Source organism: Venturia canescens, chromosome 5 (assembly GCF_019457755.1).
Source record: "Venturia canescens isolate UGA chromosome 5, ASM1945775v1, whole genome shotgun sequence".
NCBI classification, from domain to species: domain Eukaryota; kingdom Metazoa; phylum Arthropoda; class Insecta; order Hymenoptera; family Ichneumonidae; genus Venturia; species Venturia canescens.
This window is the reverse complement of record NC_057425.1, coordinates 4,757,256-4,779,427: the sequence shown is the minus strand read 5'-3', so window position 1 is coordinate 4,779,427 and position 22,172 is coordinate 4,757,256. Positions and strand designations below refer to the sequence as shown.

Sequence of the window (22,172 nt, the reverse complement as noted above, 5' to 3'; positions counted from 1 at the left end):
TCTCTCTTTCTCAGCTCCCCTGACACTATCTCGCTCTCACTTGGCAGCGGAGTTTCGTGTACGGACCCAGTAGTAGGTCAGTCACTATACTCTGTTTCAGTTTCTTGGGAACCATCCGGCCGCGCACGAGAGCACGGAAAATTGGTTGGTTTATTGAAAATATCGTCGATTCGGACGACAGCTTGCGTCAAATTATTGCAGTCGCAGAGCTCTCGGGGAAAGCCCGCGATACATTTACACGTGCAAACGGGCGGTCCGCGTGACGCCAATTATTTGTGGTTGCGCGCGGGGTTTTCGTGCTCGGGGAGAAAAACATGACGGAAATTTGCTGATCGGCGAGTCCGGGTAACCCGATCGGGATCGCTTTCATGCGCCGATCGATTTTGATGGATTTTCATCGATGACCTTGATCCGCGATGCGTGAGCCAGTGGAGCCCGGTCCGTTGGACGGATTTCCGAGCGGATCGGCGCCCCGATTCGTCGGGAGGGTTGACACACTGATAGTAAAACCGTTTTGACGTCCCTCGAGCTTCAAACGAATCGATGATTCGTCGAAAATGTTTCGCTGGGATTGACGCGTCGTAGTTCGAGATCGAAAGAGTCTCAATTTCACGAGTTTTCCTTTCATCTCCGTTTACCCAATGGAGACAATACGCCTGGCGTCAGAATAGCGAGCTTAATTAAAAGCTCTCGCGTCGCATCGACGAGTTAAAGCTTCCGAGTGAAAACGAAACGAGTCCAAGGGTATAAAACGCTCGCCGGATCGCAGTCGACTCCGATGTCGACGCTCCGCAACTGCTACTCTTCTTCTTCTTCTTCTTTTTCTTCTTCTTATTCTCCCAAAAAACACACCGCGAATCAGTTGAAATATGAAAAGTCCTCGAGGCACGAGGACCGAGAGAATAATACAGTCCAACGAGGGACCCACCGTCGAACGGAACAACGCGTATCACGGAACAAAGAACAAGTTGAGAGCGAGTTCCGGCGGGAGAAATCGAGCCCACGCCAGAAACCCAGCGAGATTGTCAAAGCGTTCTGCCAGGCGGGAGGGAAGGAGAATAATGGACGCGATCGGGGCTCTCTACATTTTGTTTCACGTGAGTTTTCTCTTTCCTCTTTCCTCTTTTATCTCCACCCAGAGACGTGGTTCGATGCTTCCGGAAATCGATGCTCACTCCCGGAACAAAGTGCTCGCTCGGCTTCGAGCCCACGGATCGTTTCTGAAACCCGCATTTTTTTGAGCTCACAAATAATGAAATTTTTCCCTCGATTTTCGAGCCAATCTCTTCAGCGCACTTGAAGCTATTTTACAAGTCTGAATACCCAGAAATTCCAACTCGTCGGGCTCCTTTCGCGCGTCAAATTTTCCCAGAATTCGAGCGCTCGCGGTCGATCAGGGTTTTCCCAAAAGTACGAAAAATCTTGAAACAAACGTTTTTCACCAATTTTTTGCCATTTTTTTCAACTCTTTTGGCCTGACGAAAGCGGGAAAGCCATTTTCGAGAGTCCCTCGATGTGTTTTGTTATCTTCTCGAGATCTCGGCAAGATCGAATCTTCAGGTCGACTACTGATTCAGGTGAGCAGGGTAAGAAGCGAGGGCCCGTTGCTCAGGCTCCACGTGCTCACGGCTGCCCTCATGCTGACCTTTTCCGTGATCGTGTCGGCGAAACAATCGGTTGGGAATCCCATCGACTGCGTCCACACGAGGTGAGAGCAGCACCAGCAGCGGGAGCGTCGCGCGCGACCAAAAAATAAAACGCTTTTTATGTACTGCCATCGAAATATTTTGTGCTTCCTCAGTTTACCGCCAACTCCATCGTACACGCTTGAATAACCATTCGCACAATAAAGCAAAAGGAAAAACACGGGTTTTATGACCCCGCGACTCTCGTCGTGCTGCTGGAAAATCTCCGTCAGAATATCAACAGAAAAATACTCGAATGCAACGAGTCGCTTCCTCGATATATCTATAATACAAACTATTTTCGGACATGAAGTGTTACATTCGATTAAAGAGCTCCTAATCCCATCAAAATTCCGTTCCCAACACACTGATTGGACCGAACTAATGCAATGTTTTCGAATTTCCAATCATCTCAAATTTATCGTAATCCCAGAAATTATTCTGACAATAACGATTAAGGGATAGTTGATTCTAAAATCTAATCGATTAACCAATATTTTGAGGGATTATAATCAAATGTTCCACTGAAATATACAAAAAACGATTTTTTGGGGACTTTTTCGACGACAAGTAAATCGTGGTCTCGAAAATGATCGATTATACGATTACTGATTCTGGAACGTTAAAGTAATTCGGCCGTTCTATGACTAGTCAAGTTTGCAACTACTTTATGTTGACTAATTCCAAGTCCAAGTAAATTATCAATAAAATTAATAAACACTTACATTGAGAATATTTTTATCGTAGGAATGTATAATAAAATGCTTTAAAAATATCATAAAAGATGAAATTTATACTTCAACTTGACTGGTTGATGATTGAGTCGGTACCGGTGACCCTTGAGCTACACATAACCTAGGCAACATTTTTATTGTAGGAAAGAAAGTTTACATCGGTGTTATGGCACAGAGAAAAAGGAATGGTCAATTCATAAAAAAAGTGACGCTACAAGACGAATGGAAGCACGTGAGTCTCAAAAATAAATTTGTTGAAATTCCCGCGATTCCCGAATTTGCCCGAAGTTCGATCAGCTTTCGAAACGTCAAAACGTAAAGTTTTTTCGTGTTTTCTTTTTTAAAATCCCCGTAAGGTAATGTTTTTTTTTTTTTTTTTTCAAAGAAACGGAATCTGTGATAAAATTTCTTCACTCGCAATGTTATTGCGAGTTCTCCCATAAGGTATCGTATTACAAACTCAAAATTGTAAATGAAATAATTCGAAATTCTGCCCCGTAAGAGGCCCCGGAACTGTGCCAGTGCTTTCGTTGTCAGGGGACCTGAAACTATCATTGCCGCAAAAAAAGTTGACCTTCACCGGACTTAATCGAACGGCCGAACTACTTTAAGAGCGCATGGATCAGTCGGTATGGCGCAAGCGTGAGTGCAAATTTCTAAAGTGAAATTTTTCCACACCGTTCGCCCGATCTAAATAATAAAAATGTCAGCCCATTTTTGCCATCGGCCCGCGTGGGCTGACAGCGCCTTTTTTAAATCTGTCAAACTGTCTCGAATAATTTCGATTTCGAAAATTCCTCGTAAGGTCAAGTGACTCTTAACTCGAGTTCAAGCATTTTTTTGCTGGAATTTAACGTCATTTATAACGTGATTTATGTCTGGTTAACGGTCTTGGTGACCGTGAGTGAGACTTCGGAAACTATTTTGACGAGCGGCTAAGAACGTTCGTTGAATAACCATCAAATGTTTTTTCTCAAGAGATATTCCTGTGGAAGCTTTCAACACTTACTGCTGGATCCACAGCACGTATTTCGTAACTCGTGCGATGCTGGGGGTCGCCGGGGTGAACGTAGCGTTCCCAGGGGTCGCACCTTCCCTGTCTTTTTATCCGAGGCAGCGAACCTACGAGGAGGAAGATGCGAACGTTCGTCACAGGAACAGCAGCGATGGGAATCCGACGACGAAACAAGTCAAGTACTATCAGTGGGTCGCCTTCTGTCTGGTTTTTCAGGTGAATGAAATTCATGATTTTACAGTATTTAAATGCGAATCGTAATTCGACGAATGCGACTTTGAAAATTTAGTCATCCGAGAACGCTCCGTTATCGAAGAAGAAAATTGTTTTCCTCCCAAAGTCGCTTTCAGCTCGAAGCGAATGGCGAATCGAGCCGAAAAAAGACTTTTTCGGGCAATATTTTCGTCCAATTCAACTGCTGCGTCCTGCGTGGTCCATCAACAAATATTTTTGTTCGCCACACTCCTTTCGGAGAGAAAGCCTCCCCACTTTGTATACTGAAAACCAGAAAAAAGTTGATTCGATCAACCGCGATGAGAACCAGTGGGAAAGTTGAATTTCGGAAATTCTTTCCTCGTATAATCCACCGCCGAGAAACCGGTCGGCAATGAAGGTTCCGCGCGGGTGTTAACAGAACTTGGAGCGCGCTTTTGTCGCGCGAATAAGGCAGCTCGAGCTTTTCGGTGGCTCGAAATCGGCGTCGGAGTATCGGGCGGGGTAAAAGCTTCGCTGTATTTTCACGCGAGAATCAAGAGGTTTAATACACGCATGTATTCGGAGATTAGTGTGTATATGAACCGGCGAATGTGCATGTTTTCATGTATACGGAGAGCGCTACAGACATAGAAATAGCAGGAGCGTTATGTTTCGGTTAGTTCGCAAGCTCACGAGCTCGTTCGGCGTTTGGTTTTCTATTCCTGGAGCATTTTGACTCCTCCTCGGGGTTCGTAAAGCACGGTCGAAGCGTGGTCTGCTTCGGTAGCGATTTCGAGTCGAGTGCGCGTCGTTGTAGCGTGTGCCGAGATTCGTAGTGCGCGGGTGAATGAGCGTCCTGCCGGTTCTCCGCTGAATCGTCTGTCCTCGTCTCGCCCTTCCCCTCTCCAGTCCGGCGAAGCGGCGAAAAAACCTCGGAGGAATATCAAGAAAGAAAAAAGCGAGCGAGAGGGAGAAGTAACGAAAAATCTAAAAAAGAAAAAGAGACGATCGATCAACCGAGAATTTCGACGTTTCGTGTATCTCCGAGACTTTGCCAAACTTTGGCGCGAGCGCAGCTTACCGCGCGAGGCAAAATTTGTCAGTGATCGCCGCGGAGATGTGCGAAAATATTTTTACTCGGCGAGGCAACGATCAATGGCCAGTTCCGACCGAATTCATCGGCATTCACGTGTTATTATTTCGTGAGCGGTGATGCATCGAAAGCTCGCTTGATTCTGGGTAGATTTACCATTTTTTTCCATTTTTTTCTCACCAGTTTTCCCCCGCGGTGTGTTTTTCTTCGTCCCTCTTCCCGGGGATTTTCTTCGACGATTTTTCCTGCCATTTTCCAACGTGCGATCCTTCATTTTGGCCCACTTTGGACTCGAGTCCCTCAATTTTCATGATCATCGCTAATCACTCCGGGCTGACGTCAGTCGCGATATCAAACCGTTTTATCGCGCTTGTAGAAAACCGCCAGCAGGGACGAGCCGCCAGACGGGCGAAGGCATCAGCCAGTTCCATGTTTTTCGAAAGTTATCCGAGCCCCAAACAACGGACCAACATTTCTTTACTTCTCGAGGCTCAAGGCCTCGCTGAGGGGGGCTTCGATAATTGTGATTTTCATAGCATTCGGTGCTGACAAATTTAAGCGAGGGAGAGAAAACTTGAGCACGAGAAATACGGCGACAGAGCACGATTTATAGCGCGAATCATACTCGAGATTTTTTCGATCGTTCACCATTGAACGGCCATTCGAAGATCGCAGGATTCAAAAGCTCAAGATTCTCAATTCGCACTGTCGCGTCTTCCAAATTGTCTCCCGTTCTTCCTCGTCTTATTCGTCGAGGGAGCCTCAAAAACGTCACATTTTTCTAAAAATGAAAATGCGATACGAAGAAATGAATATTCGCAACTGCAGCGATCATAAAAACCGCATTTATGATGATTGAAAATGTAAATAATTCGAATTTCAGTTGGTTATTTGTTTGAGGGGATTGTAAACAACTTAAACTGCACGGATGCTGGCTGCACCCCACCTGGCAAAGCCCCAAATATCTCGGAACATATTTAACGTGAAATAACTCATTAAATTGACAGATCACGATGCATTCTTCCAGCACGGATCCCAGGTATCGCTGAATCGGTGTTCCACAGATTTTTTCAGAACGTTGATAGCCTGCGCGTACGCAGTTTACACGTGAGATTAAAAACGACAATTAAACTTAAAAAAAAGTCGATTCGAACGAATTGCTCCAATTTTTTTGATTCCATTGATGAAAACTGCAATTGCACTTCGATAAGTCTTCGCGCAATGAAAATCAATCGGAAGAGCATCGGCGGATTCGATCCGAAGTTTTCGAGTTCCGAAAGTTCGGAGAAAACTCCGTTCCTTCGGCTCGTCCCGGGACAATAAATTTCACTTGGCAATGATGATTTTGTTTTTCGAAGCAAGACAGCCTTCGCACGTCGAAGGGCCCCCGGTGAAGGGAACCTGATAGGCGTAGGGAAACTAAGCGAAAAGAAAACAGAGCAGGCGATGCGGCTAAATAATTGTATATTTGTCTCTGATGTGAATGTAGCGTTTGGGCGAAAGAGAAGAGTGACAGCGAGGAAAACTCGAAAAATACACTAACACAGGAAGAAATAAAAAGAAAGAGGGAGGGCGAAGAGCAGCGGAGAGAGAACTGAAAGGCTCGGGAGTGAAATATCCGAAGAGAAAAACCGCGAGAGAGACGGAAAGTTCGGTTATAGTTGCTCTATTTCTGTAGTTTGTCCTCACGCATCTCTCGTCTCCGAGCTCGCATACACGGTCCCCCTCGTGCGCTCTCGCGTTTTCCCTATTCGCGTTTTCTTAGCTGCAGCCGAGATCGAGTGAGAGGAGAAAACAAGAGAAAGAGGATCGAGGAGGTTTCCTCTGATCGCGGCTTCTGTGCGGTTTCTGCCCGAAGACCGTCAGCTGGGGCCGACGCGTCGTTCTTCTGGTAGCAAAGTGCAGTTATACAGCGTTAACGCTAAAATAGAATAGCGCACGCACATCAAACAAAATCACGAAAACCCGCTCTCGGCGAGCGGTCCAGCGGGGACGAGGACCGCGACGGGGAGGGGGCGGCCTTTTCTCTCGCGATCCCGAGCTCCCCTCTGGACGAAGAGACGTCCCGAGACGTTGCTGCGTGTTTGAAAAGTGCGAGAAATTCGACGATTGTGCAGGCTGAAGAGCGAGGCTCGGGGTTGCTCCCTTTTTTTCACTTTTGACGAGCCACGCACTGCCAACGAAAAGCAAACAAATTCGAGTTACACATCCCCAAATTTTGGGGGGAGGGACGGGATCTCAGATGTTCGGGGGGGGGGGGGGGGGGCGGAGAGAAAAGTATAAACGAAAACTGATCGCGTGTGTATTTACATGTTCGTCCAAACACCCCGGGGCCTCAGTCTCTCTGTAGGGATCTCGCAGTTATCAATGAGCATGAAAAAAGCATTTCTTTCATCACTCCCCCGGCTCGCGGCGGTTAATGCGAAAGAAATATTTTCTTTGGGCTTTCACTACCTTCGCGATTCTACGGTAAATAAATAATGGGGGGGAGACGAAAAAACTGCTCCTCCGATGCTCGCTCCCCAGACTAATTTTGCAACGAAATATTGCAGATTTTAATTCAGCCATAAATTATCGAGGAGTTCGATTTGTGGATAAATATTTGGGCGGTGGGAACGAGCGATTCTCCCTGGAACTTTGAGCAGTACGAAAACGTTTTGATGTGACGAAAGATCGGCCTCGGCAACAGGTGTGTTTTCGGTTTTCGCTACGAACGAGAACGATTCCAGTGCGAAGTAGCGGTTCCGGGTGGGAGGATTCGAGGGAGAGATCGTAAAAATTGATATTGGTACGATCGTCTCCTCCGATGCTTTCCAAGTGCGACAAGTCGCTCGCTCGTCAGCGATAAAACCGTATGAAAGTATCGAGACTCGCGGCGTCCGCAGCATCGTTTCAGTGACCAGTGCGAGGCGCATAAACCGATGGAAAATAATCAATGAAAAATAGCGTGACATATCGACTCGTGGAAGGCGCGGGGTGTCTGGAAGATCGTGATTCGCGAAGCCGCCAAAACCGCTTCAAGGTCTTGTTTATTGCAGTCTCTAAATCTTTCGTCGGTGTGCTCCAAATCTGTCCGAAAGATAGACTCGCCGGAAATTATTTATTGTAACGAGCGCGCGCGCGCGCGGGCGGGCGGGCGGGCGAGAGCGTGTGAGGAAACTCCGAGGAACGGGGAGGCGCATTTAGACTGGCAAAATCACAAGGAAAAGTAAGTTAAATCGAAGGGGAATCGCGCGAATGTTATTGCCCCAGAGTCCTGAAGGGTCCTGCGATATTTGCGGCCGTTTACATCATCGAGTTTCGCATGGAAGGGACGTTTTCCAGGATTGCCAAAAGTGGATTGTGAAAAGCTTCTTTCTCCTCTCCTTTTAAGGGGGATACTCGCGACGCTCTGCATTTCCGCGCTTGCTAACTCCGCCCGGGACACATGTGTGCGCCTATAAAGATCGTACACGTATATATAATTTATGCAACTTTGGGGATATACGTAAGGCAGCCTGCAGCGCATATACATGCGATCACGACGACGAGTGAGGATGACTAAGCCCATCGGATTCGTCGGATTCGTCGTCGTGGTCGTCGCAGTCCGACACGTCGTTCTCGCCTCCGGGAAGCCTCGCCACTTCGACAGTAGGGCCAAGTTTTATCTGGTCGACGGTAGTCGTGACATCTCGTACTATCGCGGATGCCCGGCTCCATTGAGGGCGTATAATTGATTGTGAAGAATATTTGAAAAATCGTTGGATCGGTGGAGGAGGCCTCGGACGAAGAGGGGCTCGGGGAAGAGTTTCTCATTCGATGAAACTTGGCGAAGAAGAAATATCGCGAGACGAAGTGAAGCAGAGTCGTCGGATCAAAGTCGCTTGAAAAACACGGGGCAGCTCCTAATCGGTGTTTTATCGAGGCTCGAAATACCCAGGGAATAATGTACACGGCGAGGAGGCTGCAGGGTGAATCACGTCGCGGACCCGGTGATCCGAACAGAATAATCACGAAAAGAAAAATTATTCATTTAGGACTGACATAAAAGAGGTGTGAAGTAATAAGAAAAAACGAGGCGAGGGAATAAAATAGCGAAAGGGCGAAGGTGGTGGGTGATGACGAATTTGTTTATTATTAGTGAATGAGAAAGACGTGAATTTGGGGAAGTGAGTGAGTGACGAGGTTCCTTGAAAAACGTTGGTGCTAATTTTGCCCGATTACTCGTCGCCCGGAGGATAATTAATCTTCGATATTTGGATGACAGGAGAGCAGATGATCGGGATTTCGTCACGATTTAATCACGGAAATTCCTCTTCTCGATGCCCCCGTCGAAAAGCTCTCCCTGAAGCGAGAGGGCTGCTCGGATCGTCAACGAGGAAGCAACGAGCTGGACAAGGGACGTGCGGCGGCTTGAGTCCGTCGCAAAATGTTGGACATATTTCGCGGCCTCAAAAGCCTCATTAAAATCTCCCACATCCACATCGACACTGCCGTGTTCCGACTGCACTACAGTTTCACCGTAATTATTCTCGTCGCTTTCTCCCTCATCGTCACCACGAGACAGTACGTCGGCAACCCGATCGACTGCATCCACAGCAAAGATCTCCCCGAAGATGTTTTGAACACTTACTGCTGGATACACAGCACTTACACCATCACCGCGGCGTACCGGAAGAAAGAAGGCTCCGAGGTGCCCTTTCCTGGTATCGATAACTCGAAATTACATCCTGCCACCGAGAGGAAGGAGTACAGGTACTATCAGTGGGTCTGCTTCATGCTGTTCTTCCAGGTAAATCGAACAATCGCTAAAACCCTCATAAGCCAAACGTATGCGAGACGCTCTCGCGATTTATTTCAAGAGAAGCTCAATCCTCGTTCAATTTAATTGTGGGTTTTGTCTGAATTATTAGCGGAGAAGCGGGAGCCCGCGAACCCGATTTATGGTAGAAAAAACTCTGGCAAACTCGCGAGTATCCAAAAAACATTTTATTCATTTTCGAGCCAATGAAACTGCGAACTTCTCGCTGTCCCTTCGCGCCCAAATATCGGCTCTGCTCCGGTGACGAAATCGTGTAAATTACACCCCGATTTTAATATATCTCCCGAGTATATCCGATTATCTCGAACGAGCATAAAGATCGTTTCAGAAGAGATTTAACGGAGGAGTGAGTGTTCCAGAGTGGATTTATCTTTCGCAACACCCACACGTTTTCTCTGTCTAAACTCTTTCCCTCGATCTCTCCGTCTCCCTTCCTCTCGCTCTCCTCTCCTCCGCGAGCTATAGCTAAACCGAAAAGTTACAAGCTCCTACGATAAACACTGGATGAAACCAGCACAGCTCTCACGTTCTCGTTTCGTTACATATATCGCCCGCGTTTACCAAAAGACCCCGGATTTTCTACCCTCCTTTTTATCTTATAGCCGGAGAGAAACAAACCGGATGTCTCTTCGCTTTGGCCCACTTGTGTCTCTCGTTCTCAAAATCACCTGTCAGACGCTCTCGAAAGAATCAAATTTCGTGAACCCAACGAATGCTGACGTTTTTATACAATAATCCTAACAGGGATTGAGAACGGACGAATCTGCGAGTTGCTTTCAACTCTTTTCGTCCAGAAAGACAAGAGATTCTCGGTTTGCAGCACAGAAAATGTTCTTTTCCATCTCCCGACGACGCGGGGAGTGAATTTTCTTGGAATTTCGCTCCGACTCGCGTCGACACTCGGATCGAAAAGCCGCAAGTATCTTTCCTCGGTTCCAAAGTTCCAGGATTTTCGTAGCTTCTCCTCGGATATCTCGTTTCTGCCTGTGGCTCTTTTATCTTCGAGTATTCGCTGTGTGCCCGCGTAGAATGCTTCTTCGTTGTATATATAACCAAGTTGGCCTACTTACATCGAACTTACAATTGGACTAGACTCGCGCGCCTCGTTCGAAATCGGGTTTGTAAATTGTTCTAAGGAACGTTAAGGAGGAACTTTAATAGTTCGTTTGTTTCCAGCGCAGCTCCCCGTCGCATCGTTTTTATTTCGACACTTCAACAGCGTTCGAATGGCGAACGTATGTGTGGAAGCGGGGTGATCGAAAAGCCGTAAAATCGTTCGAACTGGTCCAACGGAAATGCTTCCCTGACTGGCTTGTAACTAATAATCGTCGAAGCTACAACATCGATTTCGTTTGGTGGGTTTGTGGCGCTCGGGTGTAGCAACTTACTTCCCTGCTTACAAAGGCTTATATCTAGTTCATTGCCAAGAAAGAAACCCTAAGCACATTAACTTGAGGCTCTCGTGTGTATAGTGGTACGTAGGCTGAGGGTCGGGGACGTTCAATCGTCGGCACAAGAACGTTCGAGAGGGTGCAGAGGCGGGGTGGCACCTGAGACGTTCACCTTGAGGCAGTTGATCTTTCGACAAGGTTCACCTTAAGGAAATCACTTGCCTTTAACCCTGTCGCTTCGTTTTCATTGTCATATGGCGATAACGTCGATGGGGAGAGAATTTGGACGGGGAGGGGGGAGAATTCGTTCGTTTTCGAGGATGGAACAAGCGCGTTATCCAAGAGCGAAATAGCACGACGGAGCTACAACTTTCTTTTCGTTACGAATCGGCTCGCGTGCGTGCGTCACACTCGGATTGAAACTCCGTTAAGATTATTCTCCAGCGGCGCCCGATCAGCCTCGGAATCCCCGGAGCGCTGTGATTCTTTCGGTTGATATTTATTTTTGAAATCAGGTATGCGCGGGAGAGCTTAGCGGAGGGCGAAAGTGAACGATGGACAGTGAAAAAACGTTTTAATCGGTCGAGGTCATAATATAATAAGGTCTTCCCGGAATATTATACGAGCTCTGGCGCACGCACCCATCGCGGAGAAAGACGGGAGTGGCTGAAGTAGAGAGGCAGGAGCAGACGCGATGTTGTACGGGGGGAAAGGAGGAGAGGGCGAGAGAGAAACGCGAGATACGGAGCTTAACTATAGTTTGACAATGACCCAGATTTCTTTCGCGGTGTCACGTGCGACAGATTCCTCTTTCCATCATCATCCCCATTCGCACGAAGCGAAATGCTTTTTCTTTCGCAGCCTCCAAAAGTACACGAATCTTTGCTTTTTCCTCAATTTTTTCATCCTCTCTCGTTCCTCTCTCATTAACTCCCGCGAGCTCTCATCTCGCGAAGGAATTCCCCGCGGCGGCGGGCCTTGGGCCAAAGGCCAACGAACAAACGGCCCAACGACCGCGAGCAGTACGAATACTAAGTGCAAATAACCAACGAAAGTGCGTCTCTCCCTCTCAAACTTCTCCTCTTACCAATGATCATTAAAATTAGTTGGGCTAGCACCGAGGGCCTTTGAAATCGAATCGTTTACAATGAATCACTGCCAATTATGAGCAGAAACAGATCCTCCTTCGTTCGCATGTGCACCAGCAACTTCGGATCTGAGCCCGAGTATAAATACTGCTCGGAGACGCCGCGCGCTTCCGACAGCGTTGGAAATCGCTGTAACGTATGCAATTGAGTTTCAAACTGCGATCGCTCCTGCATCTCCATAAAAATATTCCTACGATGAAAAGCATTTTACCTGAGTTCCGTCACTTTATTGGACAGCAACGAAAGCTCGATCGCCATCCCCCATTCGAAGAACGGAAACAAATATTTGGTAACTGAAATTTCGGAATTTATTTCCCATCGAAATGCAGCAGTCCACGTCCACCGAACTCATCCATTCGTCAATCTGCTTCAATCTCTGTCCAGGTACTCGTTGACAATTCCGGTTTTGACGAAACGCAGTCGAAGCTCGACCGCGACCGCGCCCTCGCGAAATAGCGCTTAACATTGGCCGCGAGGCACTCTCCTACGGATTATTTAAGCAGCATATATTGAAGAAGGTAGAAATATTGACGGGGGAGAAGGAAAAATGTAAGAAAAGTCGAGTTCGGGGAGATAATATGAGTTATGTGTTCGGGAGGGTTGGTCGAGGCCAAGGGATGCCCCTCAAGTCCGATCAGTCTGCTAACTGCTTGCTTCTGTGTCCCACGCGTGTTTCTCCGCCGTCTTGTGTAGTTAGTAATGTTTCCTGAGGCGGGAGAAAGTCGTGATTTTTCGAAATTCGAAACGTCGCTGTCGGTTTTTGCGGGCGACAAGACGACCGAGGGTTTTGCATCTCTGCGAATTTAGTTTCGACGTTTAACAGTGCGATCCTCGGAGCGAGTGAGACAGAGTCGAGGGAATGTTCGAATGGAAACAAGAACTAAAAGCATCGTTGGAATAACCGGTAGGGACAATAATAATCCCATTCAATCGCGGAATGTCATCGAGAGGATTGGATCCGGAGTTTGTGAACGTCGGGAGAATGTTGCACTGGGAGAGGACGGGATTGAGTCACACGTGGGACGCAAGGAGTAGTTCTTGCTCAAATAATATTTCCATAATGCAATAAGCCCGGGTTGCGCAACGGAATATTTGAAAGTTAAATGAATTTCGAGCGTCTCGGTCGAGCCGCGTGAGTCCGACGATGTGCGGCGAAATCCCGAGCGCACTCGGCGCGGTTTTTTAGCTATCGAAAGAATCGGAATGGTTTATCGTCGGCTCAGTGCGACAGGCCGATCCGGTCGGCTCGATTAATGGGAATAGCGAGCGGAAAACTCGCCACCAGGTCGACCGAAACTCGTCACGTTTCTCACGAGTCTCTGATTGCGAAAGGGGGGAAAAAGAAAATCGAGAAAAATGCCAATAATGCTGAAGATGATCGACATCTTCGGGTCCCTCAGATCCCTCTTCAAGGTTCAACGAGCCAAGGAAGACACTTTCATATTCCGCCTCCACTACCGCGTAACCGTCGCTCTCTTGCTCGCCGGCTGTCTAACGCTCGCCTGCAAAAGCATCTCCGGCTCGCCGATTCACTGCGATGGGGCTGGTGCCGTTGACAAGGTCGTTCTCGAAACCTTCTGCTGGCTTCACACCACCTACAGTCTCATACACGCCTTCAACATGACCGTAGGACAGGCCGTTCCTTATCCGGGTGTCACCAACAGCAAAAACGATATGCACGGCCACGGCTATCATCCCCTTGTCAAGCAGCACAAGTACTACCAGTGGGTTATCTTTGCATTGTTGCTGCAAGTAAGAAGCGTTTACGATTGTCCCTCCCCCTTTTGACAAAAATTCTAAACGCCTGCGCGAAAGCGTTCGATGAAAGTTCAGAATGAAAATTCCCTTTGAAAATTTTCCATTCGGTACAAAAACGACAAAACGATGCGAAGAAAAAAGGTTTTTTTTTATCCCATCGAAGGAAAAAGATGGGGAAAATTCAAGTGGAGAATCCGCACGGATATAATTTCTCGAAACGCTAGCGATCGTCGCGGGATAAAAAGGCCATTTGCGTAGAGCCATCAAGACTCGTTAGCATCTCGCCTTTGCAGAATTTATCAGGCAGCGCGCGGTGAGCAATTGGTAAGAAAAGCGCGAAGATCCGTTGGGTTTTACAAAGTTATCGAACGTGCCGTTTTTCTCTGGCAATTCTCCGCGAGGAGTGCGCGGAACATGTGCTATTTTGCAATCAAGTGCTGGGAAACGTCGCGGTCGGGGTCTTTTGTCGTGTTTGTTAGGGAACGGAGTCTCGGAACGTTGATTATAAATTCGCGAGCGTATCTCTGCCACTTGAGATAATAACAGTTCGCATATACGACGGAGCATCCACGTGTGCGATCGCGGCCCGCGAGGCCACGAAAAACCATATTTTCTCGGTGCACAGTCCCTCCGCTGGACTTTATAGACGCAGGAAAGATTACCTTGTTGCTTTTGTAGGAATATCGGACGCGTTTTCGTGTGCGCGCACCAAGTGCATTATGCTCGCTGAATTTCTTCATCCGTACACTCGCGTGTTAAGGAGTTAAATCCACGATCTTCGTATTGGCGAATACTGGCTGCTCGCCAGCAAACTTACCGGCAAAAACTATTCCCGCGTTAAACGAGAGGCTGGGACGAATCGAGAGAAAGAGCGAGAGAGAAAGAAGGAGGGAGCGAGAAAACGATAGTGCGAAAGACGAACGTCTTGTAGTCGATAGGTTCGTTGACACGAACCCCAAAATTCTCCTCTCTGCACGTGTGCTCGCACCAATAAGAATCTCGCATTCACTTACTTGGTACACCGAAACCTCGATGGTCCACGAAAGACCGGCCCCGCCAGGGCTCCTCGCTTTCTCTCTTTTAGTTTTTTTCTCCATATCGAATTATTCGACATCGATGCTCCCATAATCCCGCTAAGATCTTCGTGTTATTGATCTCCTTAAATTTTGTAAATAATGGATTCGGCTCAATTTTACGTATTTTCGTCAACTTTGTGTTTAAGGTTATTCGTGCACGAAACGATTTTATTAAGAAAGACTTTTTAAGAAACGTGTTTAAATTTGAAGCAAAATACGCAGGGCCGAGCAGGACTGTGCGTAAAAAATCGTTTATCTTTCCATGTTACGAATAAATGCTTCTTACGAAGTTTATGAAAAACGTACACAATGGTAATTAAGGGTATAATTAAGGTCTGGAACAAAAAATTCGAGACGATTGTCTTACCAGTGATAAAAATATATTACGTTAAAGATTGAACGAAATTGGGATCCATTTTTTTACTTAATTATTCGATTTTTTACTTAAAAAACTATAGTATTTTAGCCCGGGACGAATGAAATTTCGGGTTCAGTCAGGGATGGATTCCCGTTTAATTAATGGCTTGTAATTTCATTCGCCATGAGATAATTTGGAAAAATTTACTTACAGTTTTGAATTAATAACTCTGACATTAATTTATAGGGATAATATCTTTGATTGGGAAGTAAAAATCGAGGCAGTTTGGACACCCATAAAATACGATCCTACGGGCACCTTGAACCTTCTCAAAACGCTTTTTTGACCAGCACCTTTTTCCAACTATTCTGGTCACAGAAAATTTGATCGAACGCTTTATCAATTGAAACGAAACTTTGTCAAAACGTCAATACATTTTGTCGAACGCCTTCAACAAAGTACTCGAATATTTTGAAAATCGTCTCCAGCCCACAATTACGCACCGAAGCTAGTTTCTATTCGTTATTTTTTTTCACCTCTCAAGATTTGACGTGGAAAAAGAAATTTTTTTTCCATCCCGGACTGATTTGCCCAAAGGTGGATTTTCGTCAATTTTTTATTGATTTGTTCTGTAAGGTAAATTCAAAATAATGATATTGTAACGGATCGAAAGTTCGCACGAGTCCTATTTTCGGCTTCGAATCTCATCCCTCCTCGGGCTGCGACCGTTTGGGTAGTGGACTGAAAATATATTTCATCCCGGTAATGTTTTGGTATGGGAGAGAGCGAGAGGGCGAGATTTCAGCGACGAAGGGATGCGGCGTGCCCGGTGAGAGGGAGAACGGGTGGCTAATCGTGGCAGGGTAATTAACGAGCTGTCATATCTCTTTCTCATTTGCTCTTGGAATGTTCGAGTGAGATATGTGGCGTCGGGTCTCGTCGTATTCGCGATTGCTTCCTCGCTGCGGAGACACAGAGTGATGGGAACTGAATGTTAGCAACAATGGTGTGTGCGTCCATGTGCGATTACGAAATTGAGCTCGACGACGACGTTGTTCTCTAATATTTGTTTCTCGTAGTTGCGCGGAGCAGCCTGCGACGAGCATGATTTAGACGTACGGGAGAAGGAAGTCCGACAATTTATTACTCTGGAATTTTATTTTTACGTACAGAGGAAGAGCAGCACCGCGAATAGGACGAGCGTGCCGTCCTCGAACGAGCAAAACGTGCGAGAGTTTATGGCGCCCCTTAATTTCGGATCGGCGTCCTTGTCACGGCAGTCAATCACGGTGTCGTCCGCGACAGTTACAATCGCTCGACGTCCCTATAATTATTCTTATTTCTCAACATTCGCTCCGAAATTCGAAGGCCGCAGTGTCAAACGCGCGATAGCTCGAATTCGACTAGCCCACGAGTCTTCCTGCTCCGCGGAGCTCGATCGCCCTGGTCCGTTTTGTCCCCCGGCACGCTCGATCTAACACTTCCCATTCAATTGCTCTTTTGGCAGCCACGACGATGCGCCGATCGACGTGTCAATTCGTCCGAGCAATTGCGAGATTGCCAATCCCGAGGTTGAGGCTCGCTTTATTCTCACGCTAGTCGAGAGCCCGCTGCTGCTCCGGGCGCGGTGCCAAAGCACTTCGGAACTCGCGGAACGACAGGGCAATTCGTAACGATGTCATTCCTCCGATCAGCCTCTAATCCCCGATTGAATCTCCTCAGGGCGAGTCTTAACGCGCCTAATATCCGCGAAGACAAGTTGCCAAACAGGACTCGATCGCTGAAGGGATCTCTCAAAGGTGACAAATCCTCTTACGCCTCAAACCGATGCCTCCGGACGCGTGATCCTTCGACGAAAAAAGCATCTCGCCAAGCCACGTGATCGAGAACGATTTTGGCAGCGAATCCTTTCGAGTAGATTTTGGGAGGAAACGTTTATCAATTTTTTTTCCTCTCTGTGACGATTATTTGTTGCAGCTCTCTTTGTTCCCTGCCAAAACTTGCTGCAGAAAAAATTGATCGAGCTTCGAAAACGAAGGAGCGATCGTTCGAATTTTCAGCAGCCGAAAAACAATCGCGTTTTAATCCAAAGTGCAGTAACTTTCACGGTTTTATAACTCCTGTCAATTCCTTTTGTCGAATACTTTTCCCATCTAATTGAGACACAAAGACGACGAATTTACGTTCATAAAGCCAAGCTCGTCTCACACCGTGTTCTCATCGAGAACACAGATTATTCCACGTTTTCTCCGAGAAACTCATCGAGAAAAAGTCCAATCGAGACACGAGAATTCAGGGGCGCTAATTGGCCAGGAATCCCACATTTTCGCGAGTCTAACGAGCCTCGTATTTTCGCTAAATTTCCAGTGTCTCGCGTTCTCCAGAGCTCTTACCAGTTTTCTAAATTTACACTCTCGGAATATGGGAATCTCATGAAAATCATTTTTTGAAATAATAGAAGCCCGCTGAAGAAAGCATCGCGGTCGCGATGCACAAACTCTTCGAGCTTGAGAACGCAATTTCGTACGATGATCGATCGCGGGGTGATTGCTTGTCCGATGGTTTGGCCAGTGCCACCGGTCACTCGTTACTCTTCCATTAAAGCAAATATATAACGCAGTAAATTTTCTCGACAGGGCGAACGCATCCACGTACGCTCGCGCGCAGGGCTTATAACATCGGGAGTATAAACATAATTTACGGTTTCCTTCGGAACTAACAAATGCGTTGCGGTGAGTTAAAACCGAGTGAGGATGGACCGGATTCGCTCTTGAAATTTCCGAGCGTCGGTCGATGCGCGATCAGCTTTTGCACATTTGCTATTGATTCAGGGATGGGAGCCTCGTTTATTTAACACCGGGACGAAGCTCCGATCGTGACGTATATTTGTTATTTTTAAAGGTTGCGAATCTCGTTGGATCTCGTGACGTATTTATGGGAAAAAAGCAAAGCTGTGGTCCCTACCGAGAACAGGAGGCAAAAAATTGTGAAAAAGTCGCTCGTGTCTTTCGGTCACTCGGACTCAAAACTTTTCTCTTTTCAGGCCATTCTCTTCTACACCCCACGCTGGCTGTGGAAAGGTTGGGAGGGTGGAAAAATACACGCGCTCATGATGGACCTGGACATAGGCCTTTGCTCCGAGGTCGAAAAGAAGCAGAAAAAAAAGATGCTGCTCGATTATCTCTGGGAGAATCTGAGCTTCCACAATTGGTGGGCCTACAGATATTACATCTGCGAATTTCTCGCGCTGATAAACGTCGTCGGTCAGTATTTACGTAACGTAAATGTAAACCAGACAAAACTGGATGTATTTCAATCGCTCGGAACGATTTTGTACTAAAAATCACCTTGAAGCCGAATTTTCGACATCGAATTTGACCAGTTTTTGTATCCCCACGCAGGCCAGATGTTCCTGATGAACCGCTTCTTCGACGGTGCTTTTCTCACGTTCGGCATCGACGTGCTCAGATTCCTCGAGTCCGACCAGGAGGACCGTGTCGACCCAATGATCTACGTATTTCCTCGGATGACAAAGTGCACATTTTACAAATACGGCGTCAGTGGGGAGGTCGAAACTCACGATGCCGTATGCATATTACCCCTTAATGTCGTCAACGAGAAGATCTACGTTTTTTTATGGTTCTGGTTTCTCGCTCTCGGCGCTCTCAGCCTTTTGACCGTATTGTATAGAGTGAGTACTGCAAACAATGCAATTTATTGTGAATCATGAAGACACGAGCGTTTCGAATTCAATGAAGAGAATAAAGAACGAACGCGATCCTGTGATTTTATTGAATGAATCGGAGCTCACAGTTTTATGAATCGTTTAAATTTGTTATTCGTGACAATTCATTCCACAACTAATTTGATTACAATTTTCTTAAAATTGTTTTTCCAATATTTTTCATCGTCCCTTTTATTCGCAATTTTACGATCCTCGTGCTCGTTTCGATGTCGCAGGTCGTCATTATCTTTTCACCACGAACGAGGGTGTATCTCCTAAGGCTGAGGTTTCACCTGGTCAGACGAGAAGCTGTCGAAACGATAGTGCGTCGGAGCAAAGTCGGCGATTGGTTTCTCCTGTACATGCTCGGCGAGAACTTGGATACTGTTATATACAGGGACGTGATGCACGAACTTGCGAATAAACTAGCGACTAGACACCACCACAGCCTGACGGGAGTCAAGAACGATCTTCAGGAAGCTTGATCAAGGTTGGACTCAAAGAATACAAGGAAAACAACGTTTTATTAGGAAAAATAGGAAAGGAATGTGAGTTTAGGGTTTGCTGAGAGAAACAACGGTCGTGGGTACATTTTATCATCGTTTTTATGCTCCCAACGAACATTGAAGTTTCAAATTATTGAAAAATCGATTGATGAATTTTGAGCTTTTGTACAAAATCAGCCGGATTTTAAGCACGAACGACTGCTTCCTCGCAGAAGAATAAGAGCAGCAGTGAAATAAATCGGTTGGCCAAACGAAGGTGAAGAGACTAGGAAGAGAGAGAGAGAGAGAGAGAGAGAGAGAGAGAGAGAGAGAGAAAGAAGATCGAATTGGATTATGAAAAGCATGGAATAATGGGTCGTTTGAGAAGTTGGATTTTCGGAGATTTTCATATACTGTTAATAATTTGACTGAATAGCTCGAAATTCGCGTATGAAACGTGATTGGTCGCGGTCGTTTCGAAAAGCTTAATATCGGGGCGACTGCTGGTGAAAAAAGGTAGGTGGGAAGCAAGGGAGCAAACACATGAATATTTCTCCTTTTCTCGCTTCTTCTTTCTCCCTCTCTCTCTCTTTCTTTCTCTCTCATCCGACACGCACAGTAAAAGAGAAGAAGTCGCAGTGGGGCATCGGAGTTACAACATCGTCGGGACTATTTAGAGCTCCCACTGAAAATTCTGTGTCTTAAAATATTCGTCTCTATTATCGCGTATATACGATAGACAAGCGATCCTAATACGTGATATTAGCTCTCGTTACGAAGGAATAACATTTCGAAAAAGCAACGCTCAAAAACTTCACTGAGTTCGCATTCTAACCGATTGTTTAATAACTCCGATGTATTTACTCGTTTCGAAGGCTCGTATAAGAAAAATTCAATTCTACATCGAAGCAGTTTTAAATCGGAGCACATTTGTTCATTCCTATTTTTCGGAGTATTCGACGATTGAGGGCTCAAAAATTCAATGTTCCCTCGAATGCTTCGCTATCGAAATTCTCATATCGAAAAATTCTGAGGAACAAACTCGCGGGAAAATGAAAGTTCGTGGACGAGAATGAAAACTCCATTTTGCGATTGTTCGAGTGAATTTAAAGGAATAAATCGTTGGTTACAGATCCTGAAATTTCTCGTCCTAAGAGGCTCTCGTCCGAGGAAGCGAGGACCGAACAAACCCGGCGAGGGACCGGAAGCTCAGCTGACAATAAAAGAAACGTTCGCCGAAGGAAGTTTGAGGAGAAAAGAAGACACGAAGCGCTGGTGAACGGGGGGAGCAGCGAGTGAATAATGCAGAATATTTGGAATGAAACCAAAGGATTTTTGCCAAGTGGAATTATAAAAGTATTTGGACGAAATGAAAAATGCAATAATCTACCGGTGTTACGGGCGTTAAGTGAATTAGCGTTTGCGGTACGGACGACAGACACGCTGAATCGTGTCGCAAACGGAACCGTTTTGGCTGAGGGGTGCCACACCACTAGGAGCGGACAAAACAACAAAAAGCAATGATCAAAGTCGCGACGACGGAGAAAATGCAGATAAAACGATACTCCGAGGAGTATCGTGACTTATTCGATTATTCTCTTTGAAGGTATAAACGCGAGCTAATTCACGGGTTAAAGACTTGGGCAAAGACGAATTTTCAGATTCTCATGATATTCGCTAATTTCTTGATACTCCAGAGAAAAATAAATGCGGAAATAATGCTTTAAAATACCGGACAAGTATGGCTCCGATTTTTGGAAAACAATTTCTCTAGTCATCGAAAAATCGTGCCAATGGATTGTGACAGTTGACTGGACAATTTTCGATCGTAGATACAAAATGCAGAGTGAATAGATAAAGTGTTGAAATTGAGGGAAAAAAACGTATAAACGAATTAGAGTGTGTGTACGTAATAAAAAAAAAAATTTTGTTTTTCTAGTCAATCGATATGAGCGAAAAAAAACAATAATCGTTAATACGATGATGATTATGTTTTAAAAATAAACAAATGCATAGAGGTGTGCATAGTGCGAAATATTTTAATCGATAAAATACACTCGAGAGATTACAAAAAGACAACGAGCAACGAATATAAATCGAAGCTGAATACGAGAATTTGTTATTATGTTACGAATAACGAAAATTCATCGTTACGAGAATGAATTTTATTGAACGAATTTGCCCTATATTTTATTACCATTTTCTTTCTTCTTATTTCTCAATTGTTCTTTATCTTCATTTCTTCTTATTTTTCTTCTTTTGTAATCGTTACGTGGTATGGAGGACCAAGAATAACTATTTTTTTGCTTTGTTTTTCATCGAGTCTCTCGTGCCAAGTGCTCTTGAATAAATCATATTATTTCGATGAGAAATATATGGCGTGTGTTTATACGAACTATTATTCCTAAGTAGACGAGAAAGAAAAAAAAGAATCGGACGATTGTTGAGACTCGACGATCGTCGAGGCTCGTCGTTCGCCATTGATCTAAGGTCAGATACTGTGCAACACCGAAGTGTATCGCTAAATAAAATAACCGAAAAAATTCTTTCAGAGTTCTTTTCGGAGCAATGATGATAATTCAATTATTCGACTGGTTCGTTATTTCGTGCAAATTCATAATTGAACAAAAGGTCAAATACCGAGTTCGCTGTTGTTGTTAGCTTGCAATAAATTTTATGTTTTAGCCTCGAAATTAAAACGGAATTAAT

General features: G+C 45.7%; 1 protein-coding gene across 5 annotated transcripts; it reads left to right on the top strand.

Moving 5' to 3' along the window:
• shakB (shaking B) lies at positions 1–22,046 on the top strand. 5 transcript variants are annotated; one of them, XM_043418727.1, is made up of 7 exons: positions 1–1,097; positions 1,578–1,708; positions 3,398–3,650; positions 18,298–18,517; positions 18,656–18,945; positions 19,215–19,468; positions 20,596–22,046. In XM_043418727.1, the coding sequence occupies exons 1-6, from the start codon at positions 870–872 to the stop codon at positions 19,461–19,463; spliced, it is 1,371 nt and encodes a 456-aa protein (XP_043274662.1). In that variant the 5' UTR covers positions 1–869; the 3' UTR covers positions 19,464–19,468; positions 20,596–22,046. The 5 variants fall into 5 exon arrangements, with proteins under 5 accessions (XP_043274662.1, XP_043274665.1, XP_043274666.1 ...); XM_043418730.1 differs by having other exon boundaries at positions 981–1,097; positions 1,586–1,708; XM_043418731.1 differs by lacking the exons at positions 1–1,097; positions 1,578–1,708 and adding an exon at positions 3,036–3,061.
• Positions 22,047–22,172: the final 126 nt, after the last annotated feature.

Excerpts from the sequence above, each read along its gene's own strand:
- shakB (XM_043418727.1), top strand. The coding sequence starts at position 870 with ATGAAAAGTCCTCGAGGCACGAGGACCGAGAGAATAATACAGTCCAAC. Across the intron at positions 3,651-18,297 it reads CCTTCTGTCTGGTTTTTCAG|GCCATTCTCTTCTACACCCC; the intron begins GTGAATGAAATT and ends TTCTCTTTTCAG. Across the intron at positions 18,946-19,214 it reads TTTTGACCGTATTGTATAGA|GTCGTCATTATCTTTTCACC; the intron begins GTGAGTACTGCA and ends TCGATGTCGCAG.